This window comes from Eptesicus fuscus, chromosome 3 (genome assembly GCF_027574615.1).
Source record: "Eptesicus fuscus isolate TK198812 chromosome 3, DD_ASM_mEF_20220401, whole genome shotgun sequence".
Lineage (NCBI taxonomy): Eukaryota > Metazoa > Chordata > Mammalia > Chiroptera > Vespertilionidae > Eptesicus > Eptesicus fuscus.
This window is the reverse complement of record NC_072475.1, coordinates 3,254,625-3,266,654: the sequence shown is the minus strand read 5'-3', so window position 1 is coordinate 3,266,654 and position 12,030 is coordinate 3,254,625. Positions and strand designations below refer to the sequence as shown.

The 12,030-nt window shown below is 53.1% G+C and overlaps 2 protein-coding genes across 2 annotated transcripts; both read right to left on the bottom strand.

The window, feature by feature from the left end:
- Positions 1–699: 699 nt before the first annotated feature.
- On the bottom strand, positions 700–3,622 carry LOC129147668 (carbonyl reductase [NADPH] 1-like). Its single transcript, XM_054710651.1, has 3 exons — positions 3,215–3,622; positions 2,873–2,980; positions 700–1,179 (listed from the first exon to the last, which is right to left on the bottom strand). Exons 1-3 carry the CDS (start codon positions 3,501–3,503, stop codon positions 743–745), a joined length of 834 nt encoding a protein of 277 aa, XP_054566626.1. The 5' UTR covers positions 3,504–3,622; the 3' UTR covers positions 700–742.
- Positions 3,623–7,925: 4,303 nt separating this feature from the next.
- LOC103289825 (carbonyl reductase [NADPH] 1) lies at positions 7,926–11,219 on the bottom strand. Its single transcript, XM_008145721.3, has 3 exons — positions 10,835–11,219; positions 10,192–10,299; positions 7,926–8,480 (listed from the first exon to the last, which is right to left on the bottom strand). Exons 1-3 carry the CDS (start codon positions 11,121–11,123, stop codon positions 8,044–8,046), a joined length of 834 nt encoding a protein of 277 aa, XP_008143943.2. The 5' UTR covers positions 11,124–11,219; the 3' UTR covers positions 7,926–8,043.
- Between the last annotated feature and the right edge of the window lie 811 nt (positions 11,220–12,030).

The window sequence follows — 12,030 nt, the reverse complement described above, 5'->3', positions numbered from 1 at the left end:
GTAGCCTTCCAGAATTTATGAGAAGCACCTGATAATTACATCCTAAGACTGTTAGTTCCTTTGGTTCAAACAGCCCTTCTGTTCAAACTTGCAGACAAGGTAAGTGACTCTGAAGGCTTCCTACTTCCTCCCCGCTGGTTTACAACTCAGGATAAGACACCTCCGTAGGACTTCTGCCTGGACTATCTCCTGAAGAAATAACAGACAACCCCCGCTGTCTGCGCCATTGCACCTAGCAACAGCAGCTGCCCCGAACACCCCTCCCTTCCCCGTCCAAGGCTGTGAAAGGAAGAGCGGTTTTGTTGTTCTTTGCCCTCGGTTAGCAATGAACCGGGCTTTCCCTCTGGGAAGTGAAATAAACTCTCTCTCTCTCTCTCTCTCTCTCTCTCTCTCTCTCTCTCTCTCTCACACACACACAGTTGTGAATTCTTTTCACAGTGCAAGTCACCTAGTCACGGGCCCAAGAACCCTACCAGCACTTTCGTCTCCTCTTTGATTGATTGTAATGTATCAAACAAGTGCAAAACAGATGCTCTCCGGAGCATGATCTCAATCCGTTGAGATTCTGCTTCCCAGCAGTTGTCAACACTTTGGCTCAAAAAAACTCATAAAAATTCTCAGGTGAATGTTTCTTACATTAAAAATATATATTCGGATAGAAATTATTTGGCAGTGTGCGTGTCCTTTTGGTCAGTTCAGGACAGATAACACAATGGGGCCCACAGAGGGGGTTTGGGGAAGCTCACCATTGTTCAACCCTTTTCTCCAAAACAAACTGTCCGTGAGGCCCCTCAGCATCGGAGGGCAAAAGGGCCAGGAACACAGGCGTCTCTGCGCCCTCCTCTGGGCTTTTGGGGGCTTCGGGTCCAGTCATGTCGGTTCTCACCCACCCTGGGCAGCAGGCATTCAGGAGGATCTTGTCCGCGCTCCTGTGCGCACTCAGGTTCCTGGCGTGGATCCTGGACAGGACCGTGACGCCGATTTTGGTGACGCTGTAGGTGCGGTTGGGCCAGCCCTCCCTCTGGTGCACCCCGTTCCGTGCATCTTCCACGAATTTGTTCATGAGCCCCACCAGCTCCTCCTCGCTGATGGTGTCGCTTCTGAACCTCTGCTGCAGCTCGGGGCTGCAGTTTCTCAGAGCTCTGAGACCCTCCATGCTCGACACATTCACCACTCTGCCTGAAATGCAACGGAAGTTGTTATGGAGAAAGGCAGGCATGAGAATGACGGGTGCAAATCTGCCCGGATTCAGGACCAGGAAGTGTCCATGAGCATTGGTGAAGACCGCCTCTACGATGAAGGCCAGAGACAGTCTAGAAACCTGTCATATCCAGTATATCTCAGATGATGTCAGAGAAATGGTTTTTAAAAAATATATATTTCTATTAATTTCATAGAGGAAAGGACAGGGAGAGATAGAAACATCAATGATGAGAGAGGATCATTGATTGGCTGCCTCCTGCATGCCTCACACTGGGGATGGAGCCCACAACATGGGCATTGGCCCTGACTGGAAATCTAATCGTGACTTTCTGGTTCATAGGTCAACACTCAACCACTGAGCCAAGCTGGCTGGGCTCAATTTATCTCTTAATACTAAATAGTTCTGCAAAAACAGTTGTATGCTAGCTGAAGGTAAAGCAGTTGTTCAAAGGAGGACAAAATGTTGAAAATGTATGTCGTGGCTTTACAGGATGGACTATCTGTTCCTTTCCATCTCTCCTTAGCCCACACCGGCTCCTCCAAATGGCAGGCTTACTCCTGGTACTGTGTCTGCATCTGTTACATAAATTCTGTACAAAGTGTATATGCTCAGGGATCCTTTGGCTGGAACGGAGCAGGGAGGCGGGGGGCGAGGCTGTGAAAATAAAGGATTAAGCTTGGCCAGAGCAAGGTTTGGCCTTTGCCCAGGACTGCTGGGGTAATCTTTAAACTGTTGGACTGTTCATCCTGATCAGATTGTGCTGTTACCTTGGGGGTTTAGGTTCAGGCTACACAATGGATGTTAACTACATGGTTATGGTGAGGCTACCTGGTATTAGGCTACCTAGCCCTCTGGGGAGGGCGCTGGAGAGGAGGGTCAGCTGAGAGAGCAGACACACCTGAAACAAGGTGGGGGAGCGTCCCTGGACGGCAGTGCTCCGTGTATCTGTCACACACAGCTGCTGTCTGCAGGACTCCAGGCGACGACAGGACAACAGGAAGCTCCCTGCCCGGGCTTCCCTGGCCCCTGGCCCCTGAGAGCTCCCCCACGGTTGATCAGCATCCCTCTCCCTTCCCTCTAATACTGCGCACTGCAGTTCTGAGTATAAGGGCTTCCCTGAGTTCTGAGTCCTTGCAGTGATTGTTGAACCTGAGGGTGGTCTTGGGGACCTCCTGAACTTGTTAAAGCCAAGTGAGGTTTATCTCAGATATGTACGGTGGGGTTAGCATCTCGAAACCAATGAGTGCAACACACTGTATCAGTGGAGTACAAGGCAAGGCCGTGTGACCAGATGCAGAAGAGTTCAGGGGCCTAATGAATTGGTGGTAGGAAGGTCACTCAGGAAGGCAGAGGGAGGAGGGAGGAGGGAGGATCTGGCCGGGGATCCTCAGGGGACTCCAACGGTTGTGAGGGGCACCAGCAATGACTGGCCTCTCTGAGGAGACTTCTGAACAAAGAGCTGAAGGATAAGCTAGAGCTGGTTGTGCAGAGACCAGGGGGACACAGAGCACAGATACCTAGTCCTGGGCCTGCTGAGCCTCCGGGGGGCAGTGCAGCTGAGCACAGAGCAGGAGCAGGAGCAGGAGCAGGGAGGGGCCTGGAGATGACCCCTGGGGCGGGCAGGATGGATGCTGCCACAAACAAGCCAGCCAGCGCTCCTACACTCACCTTGGGGTTTCACGAGAGGCAGCAGCTCCGTGCAGACGTTTCGGGTACCAAAAAAGTTGGTTTTCATGGTCACTTCTGTTTTAATATGAAATGGTGTGGGATCATTCCCTTTCACGAGAGAAGGAGGGTATAGTTAATAAATAGTAGCCATGTGGTAACATTCCATGGAATGACATAAAATGTGAATTTTGTGTAAAATTGGTTCCTAGTAATAGCACTGTGCAATGACCATTTTCTTGTTCCCTGATGTTCTATAGTGTGTGAGGCGGTGCCATTCCCGGAGGCAGGCCAAGGGTGCACAATGGGATCTCTGACCCTGTTTGCTACCACCCAGCCTTTTACCCTTGAAGGCGATGCCCGCGTTGTTGACCAGCACGTCCAGGCCCCCGTACTCCTGGCGCAGGAAGTCGCGCAGGGCGCGGATGCTCTGCAGGTCGTCGATGTCCAGCTGGTGGAAGCGCGGGCTCAGGCCCTCGGCCTGCAGCTGCTGCACGGCCGCCCGGCCCCGCGCCGGGTCCCGCGCCGTGAGCACCACGTCCCCCGAGAACTGGCGGCACAGGGCCCGCGCGATGGCGAAGCCGATGCCCTTGTTGGACCCGGTTATTACCGCGACGCGGCTGCTGAATGACATGGCCGGGTAAGGGGTCCGAGAAGCACTTGCGTGGAGAGCGGCGCGGGCTGTGGGTGCCCGGCGGCGGCGACCAGGGCTCCCGGAGGCTCCGAGGGTCAGCGAGTGCGACTGGAGGGCGCACCAGCTGGAACCGCTGTCCTCTCGCCGAGCACGCAGACGCAAGCCCCGCCCCTAGGGGCGTGGCCCTGGCCGAATGCCCCTCCCCGCTCCTTTGCTCGGCTAGCCCCGCCCCTAAGGGCGTGGCCCCGGGCCCAAGGGCGCGTGGAGTGCGAACCGGGGCCACCTGGCAGGTTTACAGATGGGCGGGCCCTTTGGCTGCTGGCGACGCCTGCCTGTCAGCAGAGGATCATTCTGATTGGTCGTCCGACTACCGTTAAACTGAACCCGTAGCCTTGGTTCTCCACGGGTTTTCCGCTGGTGTTTTAAAAAACACAGCCCAAAAACAAGTCTTCGGAACGGAAATTGTGGAATGAGCTGAGAGAAGGGGACAGGGACTCACGTGTGTGCTGATGGGTCCCCTAAGTGCGTGCAAGCAAAGCTGCCGGCTTTCCCGGCTGGTCTTCCCATCACAGCGGCCCCACGCGCCTTGCACAGGGACCATGCGGACGCCACAGGGCCTGGCTGTGCAGAGGGTGGACGCGGGCCCTGGCCCGAAGCCTGGGCAGTGGCTGCACAGCTGCCCAACCCCGCCCGGGTCCCGTGCGGTGAGCACCGCCTCCCCAAGGACCGCTGCACGGGTCCGGCGTGATGGCGAAGCGATGCCCTTCCTGGCCGCAGTCTCCACTGCCCCAGGTGTTAAGACGCCATGGCTGGGAGGGGTCCCGGGGCACTTGAACGGAGAGCAGACAGCGCTGTGGGTCACAGGGGTGAGGGGTGTTGTGGCGCTCCGTGGTGACCCACACAATCTGAGAAGCAGCACAAACTGAGTTCTGTGTTCCAGGGCTGTGACTTCTATCCTCTGTCCCCCCTCCACTGTGGGCTGAATGTCCCAGGTTCACTAAGGCGCCCCTTCCTGTGATGTGTGTTGGGCCCCAGCAGGACATGCACAACCCTCTTTTGATCCCAGCTCTGAGGCCAGCAGGGGACAGGGTGGAGAGATGTGCTCCCCTCAAGCACACTGGTTGGTGATGCTAAGCAAGGGCTTTAGCCTGAACTAAAGAAACTGTTTCAGGAGAACCCCAAAAGGTGGGAGGTGGTGCAGGAGTCATTGGTTTGGACCCAGGCCCATCCTCCACTGCAGAGGGAATGTCTGCTTTTCTCTAAAATGCAATGAAGTATGTAGACAGGGCAACTGCTTCTGAGGACATAGATCCCCTTCCTTTCTTAAGAGAAACCAAGGCAGAATTAAATAGGTCCTGTGCCTGCATTCAGTGTGGGACCCCCACGTGGGAGGGAGCGTTTAAGAAGCTCTTTCTGGGGGCCAAGCTAGTGATGGCATGTGTATTTCACGGTTACATAATCCTGTTTGCTTGAAGTGCCTACAGTAGGTTTCGTCCTTGGTCACAGTTAACAGAGAGAGAGCTGTGAAACCCTGCCCTGCTCACTGGTTATAAACTGTGGCTGCCCTCATGCTACCACAGCGGATGTGAGTACTCCCAAGACACTGTGGCTGCGAAGCTGAAGACACTTACTCTCTGGCTCTTCCTGGAATGTGTGTGAGCCCCTCAGTCACACTGTCCCTTCCTTGGCCTAACTTTTCGGTCTATCCGATTTCTGAGCGGGTGCAGCTTACAAATGATCCGCCTGATGGATCTGTGGAAAGACCCATTTACCCACCTGCTGATGATCAGTCATTACTCTCACCCACTCCACTTTTTCTCCCCGTGTCACAGGAGAAATCAGACTCAGAATTAGTAGGCAATTCAAACTGAATACTTCATGAAGGGGCTAATACACTGAGTGGCCAGATTATTATGACCACCCCATCAGTACTTCTTTGGGCCACCTTTTGCCTTCAATACTGCGGCGATTCTTCTTGGCATTGACTCCACGAGATGTTGAAAGGTGATGCGAGGAATCTGACACGATGCCTGATGAATAGCACTGTCCAGTTCTGTGAGGTTTGATGGTTGTGGAACCAGCTGCCTGATGGCTCTTTTATTTTTTTATTTATTTTATTATTATTTTAAAAATATATCTTATTGATTTTTTACAGAGAGGAAGAGAGAGGGATAGAGAGTCAGAAACATCGATGAGAGAGAACATCGATCAGCTGCCTCCTGCACACCCCCTACTGGGGATGTGCCCGCAACCAAGGTACATGCCCTTGACCTGGAATCGAACCTGGGACCCTTGAGTCCGCAGGCTGACGCTCTATCCACTGAGCCAAACCGGTTTTGGCAACTGATGGCTCTTTTAACTTCGTCCCACAAATGCTCAATTGGATTGACATCTGGTGATTGTGGGGGCCACCTAAGCAAGGTGAAGTCTCCCTCACGTTCTTGAAACCACTCCTGCACAATACGAGCACTGTGGCATGGCGCGTTGTCTTGTTGGATGAAGCCATCTCCATTGGGATACACCATCAACATGATAGGATGAACTTGATCAGCAATGATACTTAGGTATGTTGTGCTATTCAGATGTTGTTCCACACGAATTAAAGGGCCCAAATCATGCCAGGAAAACATGCTCCAAACCATAACACTGCCCCCACCAGCTTGAAGGGTGGTACTCATGCATGTGGGGTGCATGCTTTCATGTTGTTTCTGCGAAATTCTCACTCTGCCATCTGCATGATGCAACTGGAAACGTGATTCATCGGACCACATGACTTTTTTCCAGTGCTCAGCTGTCCAATCCTTGTGTTCCTGTGCGAATTGGAGACGTTTTATCTTGGTAACTGCAGACAGCAAATGTGTTCGAACAGGTGTTCGGCTTCCACATCCCATACGATGCAGTGTATGGCTAATTTGCCTACAAACGTCAGGTGGGCATAGTAATCTGGCCACTCAGTGTATATGACGAAAAGGGGCCACATGCTAACCTGACTAGCTCAGGGTAGGTCTGCGTGGCAGCTTTGTAAACTTAGAAACCTATAGTAACCACATGGTGGTCTGAAATTAAAACTTTTAATTAAAATTTTTTTTTTTAAAAAATTGATTTCAGAGAGGAAGGGAGAGGGAGAGCTAGAAACATCAATGATGAGAGGGAATCATTGATCGGCTGCCTCCTGCACGCCCCCTACTTGGGATGAAGCCTGCAACCAGGGCATGTGCCCTGACCAGGAATTGAAACAGTGACCTTCTGGTTCATAGGCTGAAGGTGAAACGCTGAACCACACTGGCTGGGCTGAAATGAAAACTTTTTAAACTAAAAAGCAGTTTATGGTGGGTAATCATGTTCTAGGCTGACATCTCCCCTGACAAAGGGCAATCTTCACCATAACGGAGCCTGTCTATTGTCTTTTTGCATCTACAATAACATATCATTGGAATGTCAAAGTCATTTTCCTTTTTTTTTTTTCCTTTTTTTTTGGACCCCTCAAAGGTCAGGCAAGCTTGTGGAGCCCACAAATCCCCTCATTACAATGGAGTTCCTTACTGACAGTTAACTATCCTGCAGCACCTCAGTGAAGGCAGTACGTGTCTATCATTTTACTTTTGATCCAACCCCAGTGGTCTCCCCCCCCCTTCCCCTCACCCCGCTTTGCTTTCTCCTGCCTCCCTAATCTATCGCCAATGGATTCCATGTAACCCACTAGTTAGGATGGAAGAAGGCCTTTCTTTTTCTGTGCTGTAGCCTTCCAGAATTTATGAGAAGCACCTGATAATTACATCCCAAGACTGTTAGCTCCTTTGGTTCAAACAGCCCCGCTGTTCAAACTTACAGACAAGGTAAGTGACTCTGAAGGCTTCCTACTTCCTCCCCGCTGGTTTACAACTCAGGAAGAATTAGTAGGAAGTTCCCTCCCCCCTCCTCTTTAAACAAACCTCTTAGAACTCTTCTTAACTTTTGCTCTAAGCATGTTACACAGATTTGGTAAAAATACCGTTAAGACACCTCCCTAGGACTTCTGCCTGGACTATCTCCTGAAGAAATAACAGACAACCCCCGCTGTCTGCGCCATTGCACCTAGCAACAGCAGCTGCCCCGAACGCCCCTCCCTTCCCCGTCCAAGGCTGTGAAAGGAAGAGCGGTTTTGTTGTTCTTTGCCCTCGGTTAGCAATGAACTGGGCTTTCCCTCTGGGAAGTGAAATAAACTATCATCTATCTATCTATCTATCTATCTATCTATCTATCTATCTATCTATCATCTATCTATCTATCTCTTCTCACAGTTGAATTCTTTCACAGTCCAAGCCACCTAGCCCCAGCCCAAGAACCCTCTAGCACTTATATCTCTTCTGATTGTAATGTATCCAAGTGCAAATCCGCTGCTCTCCGGAGCAAGATCTCACAAAAATTCTTCCCAGGTTTGAATGTTTCTCATGATAACAATATATATATTCGGATAGAAATGAGGTGACAGTGTGCATGTCCTTTTGGTCAGTTCAGGACAGATAACACAATGGGGCCCACAGAGGGGGTTTGGGGGAGCTCACCATTGTTCAACCTTTTTCTCAAAAATAAACTGTCCGTGAGGCCCCTCAGCATCGGAGGGCAAAAGGGCCAGGAACACAGGAGTCTCTGCGCCCTCCTCTGGGCTTTTGGGGGCTTCGGGTCCAGTCAGGTCGGTTCTCACCCACCCTGGGCAGCAGGCATTCAGGAGGATCTTGTCCCCGCTCCTGTGCGCACTCAGGTTCCTGGCGTGGATCCTGGACAGCACCGTGACGCCGATTTTCGTGACGCTGTAGGTGCGGTTGGGCCAGCCCTCCCTCTGGTGCACCCCGTTCCGTGCATCTTCCACGAATTTGTTCATGAGCCCCACCAGCTCCTCCTCGCTGATGGTGTCGCTTCTGAACCTCTGCTGCAGCTCGGGGCTGCAGGTTTTCAGAGCTCTGAGACTCTCTATACTCGACACATTCACCACTCTGCCTGAAATGCAACGGAAGTTGTTATGGGAAAGGCAGGCACTAGTATACAGGTGCCAGATCTGCCTGGATTCAGGACCAGGAAGTGTCCATTTGAGAAATCTCCAGTGTGCCATGAACTTTAATGAGGACCGCCGCTATGACGAAGGATAGAGACAGCCTAGAAGCCTGTCATACCCAGCAAGTTTCAGATGATATCAGAGAAATATTTTTAAAAAAAATATATTTTTATTGATTTCAGAGAGGAAGGGAGCTAGATAGGAACATCAATGATGAGAGAGAATCACTGTTCAGCTGCCTCCTGCCTGCCCCACACTGGGGATGGAGCCTGTCACCTAGGTATAGGCCCTAACCTGCAATCAAACTGTGACCTCCTGGTTCAAAGGTGGACGCTCAACCAATTAGCCAGTAGGCCAGGCTCAGTTTATCTCTTAATACTAAATAGTTCTGAAAAACAGTTGTATGCTAGCTGAAGGTAAAGCAGTTGTTCAAAGGAGGACAAAATGTTGAAAATGTATGTCGTGGCTTTACAGGATGGACTATCTGTTCCTTTCCATCTCTCCTTAGCCCACACCGGCTCCTCCAAATGGCAGGCTTACTCCTGGTACTGTGTCTGCATCTGTTACATAAATTCTGTACAAAGTGTATATGCTCAGGGATCCTTTGGCTGGAATGGAGCAGGGAGGCGGGGGGCGAGGCTGTGAAAATAAAGGATTAAGCTTGGCCAGAGCAAGGTTTGGCCTTTGCCCAGGACTGCTGGGTAATCTTTAAACTGTTGGACTGTTCATCCTGATCAGATTGTGCTGTTACCTTGGGGGTTTAGGTTCAGGCTACACAATGGATGTTAACTACATGGTTATGGTGAGGCTACCTGGTATTAGGCTACCTAGCCCTCTGGGGAGGGCGCTGGAGAGGAAGGTCAGCCGAGAGAGCAGACACACCTGAAACAAGGTGGGGGAGCGTCCCTGGACGGCAGTGCTCCGTGTACCTGTCACACACAGCTGCTGTCTGCAGGACTCCAGGCGACAGGACAACAGGAAGCTCCCTGCCCGGGCTTCCCTGGCCCCTGGCCCCTGAGAGCTCCCCCACGGCTGACTGGCATCCCTCTCCCTTCCCTCTAATACTGCGCACTGCAGTTCTGAGTATAAGGGCTTCCCTGAGTCCTGAGTCCTTGCAGTGATTGTTGAGCCTGAGGGTGGTCTTGGGGACCTCCTGAACTTGTTAAAGCCAAGTGAGGTTTATCTCAGATGTGTACGGTTGGGTTAGCATCTCGAAACCAATGAGTGCAACACACTGTATCAGTGGAGTACAAGGCAAGGCCGTGTGACCAGATGCAGAAGAGTTCAGGGGCCTAATGAATTGGTGGTAGGAAGGTCACTCAGGAAGGCAGAGGGAGGAGGGAGGAGGGAGGAGGGAGGATCTGGCCGGGGATCCTCAGGGGACTCCAACGGTTGTGAGGGGCACCAGCAATGACTGGCCTCTCTGAGGAGACTTCTGAACAAAGAGCTGAAGGACAAGCAAGAGCCTGTTGTGCAGAGACCAGGGGGACACAGAGCACAGATACCTAGTCCTGGGCCTGCTGAGCCTCCAGGGGGCAGTGCAGCTGAGCACAGAGCAGGAGCAGGAGCAGGAGCAGGGAGGGGCCTGGAGATGACCCCTGGGGCGGGCAGGATGGATGCTGCCACAAACAAGCCAGCCAGCGCTCCTACACTCACCTTGGGGTTTCACGAGAGGCAGCAGCTCCGTGCAGACGTTTCGGGTACCAAAAAAGTTTGTTTTCATGGTCACTTCTGCTTGAATATGAAACGGTGTGGGATCATTCACTTTCAGGAGAGAAGGAGGGTATAGTTAATAAATAGTAGCCATGTGGTAACATTCCATAGAATGACATAAAAGGTGAATTTTGTGTAAAATTGGCGCCCATGCAATGACCATTTCCTTGTTCCCTGATGTTCTGTGGTGTCTGAGAGGGTGCCATTCCCGGAGGCTGGTGAAGGGTGCACAATGGGATCTCTGACCCTGTTTGTGCAATGTTCCTGTTTATTTAAAAATCCATTCCACATTCACCCCCTTGCCCTCAAGGCTAAGCCGGGAGAAACTGACAGCCTAGAAAAGACTCCCAGGCACCTGAGCCCAGAACACAAAGGTCCTTGGGCCACAAAGCGCTCCAGCTTCTCTTGCACTTTGATCTAGTGGCCCCCTGCCCCCTGCCCCCTGCCCCCTGCCTCCTACTTCCCTCTGGAGCCATCCTGCACCCCCTACACGCGAGGAGCCCCACTGTACAGATACCCCGACATACCAGCCACCCTGGCTGGAGGTGCTGGGCTGACCCCCCTCTGCGACCACCCAGCCGTTTACCCTTGAAGCCGATGGCCGCGTTGTTGACCAGCACGTCCAGGCCCCCGTACTCCTGGCGCAGGAAGTCGCGCAGGGCGCGGATGCTCTGCAGGTCCTGGATGTCCAGCTGGTGGAAGCGCGGGCTCAGGCCCTCGGCCTGCAGCTGCTGCACGGCCGCCCGGCCCCGCGCCGGGTCCCGCGCCGCGAGCACCACGTCCCCCGAGAACTGGCGGCACAGGGCGCGCGCGATGGCGAAGCCGATGCCCTTGTTGGCCCCGGTCACGAGCGCCACGCGGCTGCAGGACGACATGGCCGGGCAGGCGGCTCGTGAAGCACTTGCGTGGAGCGCGGAGCGGGCTGTGGGTGCCCAGCGGTGGCGACCGGGGCTCCCGCGAGGCTCCCAGCATCAGAGCACGTGCTGGACTGCGCGCCAAGGCGCCGGGTGCCCAGTGCGCAGGCGCAGGCGCAGTCCCCGCCCCTTTGGGCGTGGCCCCGGGTCCCTGTGCTTGTGACGTCACAACGGCCGCCTGCAGGTTGACAGGTGGGCGGGCCCCCGTCTGAGGCCACTGTCCGCTTGTCAGCAGAGACTCAGTTTGCTTGGTTGTGTGTCCGCTTTAAGCTGCACCCTTAGCCTTGGTTCTCCAAGGGTTTTTCCTGCGATTCCCCTAACCAAGCTTTCTCAGATGCGATTGAAGAAATGGAACATTTGTGCAGACTGCCCTCCATCCTGGCCCCCTAGGCTCTCCCCCTCCCCCCACTCCCCCCGTATTTTTTAAAATATATTTTTATTGCAATCAGAGAAGAAGGGAGAGCGAGGGATAGAAACATCCATGATGACTGGTTGCCTCATGCACGCTCCCCGCTAGGGATGGAGCCCACAACCCGGGCATGGTCCTTGACTGGGATCGAACCTGGGACCCTTCAGTTCGCAGGCTCTGCCCGCTGAGCCAAATCAGCTAGGGCTCCCCTCGCCGCCATATTTTAGAAAATATAACTTGAAAACCGAAGTCTTTGGAGCTGGAACTGTGGAATAAGCTGTGTGAACATGACAAGCGCTCGCGTGTGTGTTGATTTGTCCCCTAAGTGTGTGAAAGCACAGCTCCCGGCTTTTCCCTGGCTGGTTCTCATATGACAGTGGGCAACTAGTCATGTGACTCCTCCCAGGGTCACCACCCCCCTAGACCAGCGATTTTCAACCCGTGCGCCACGGTGCAAGA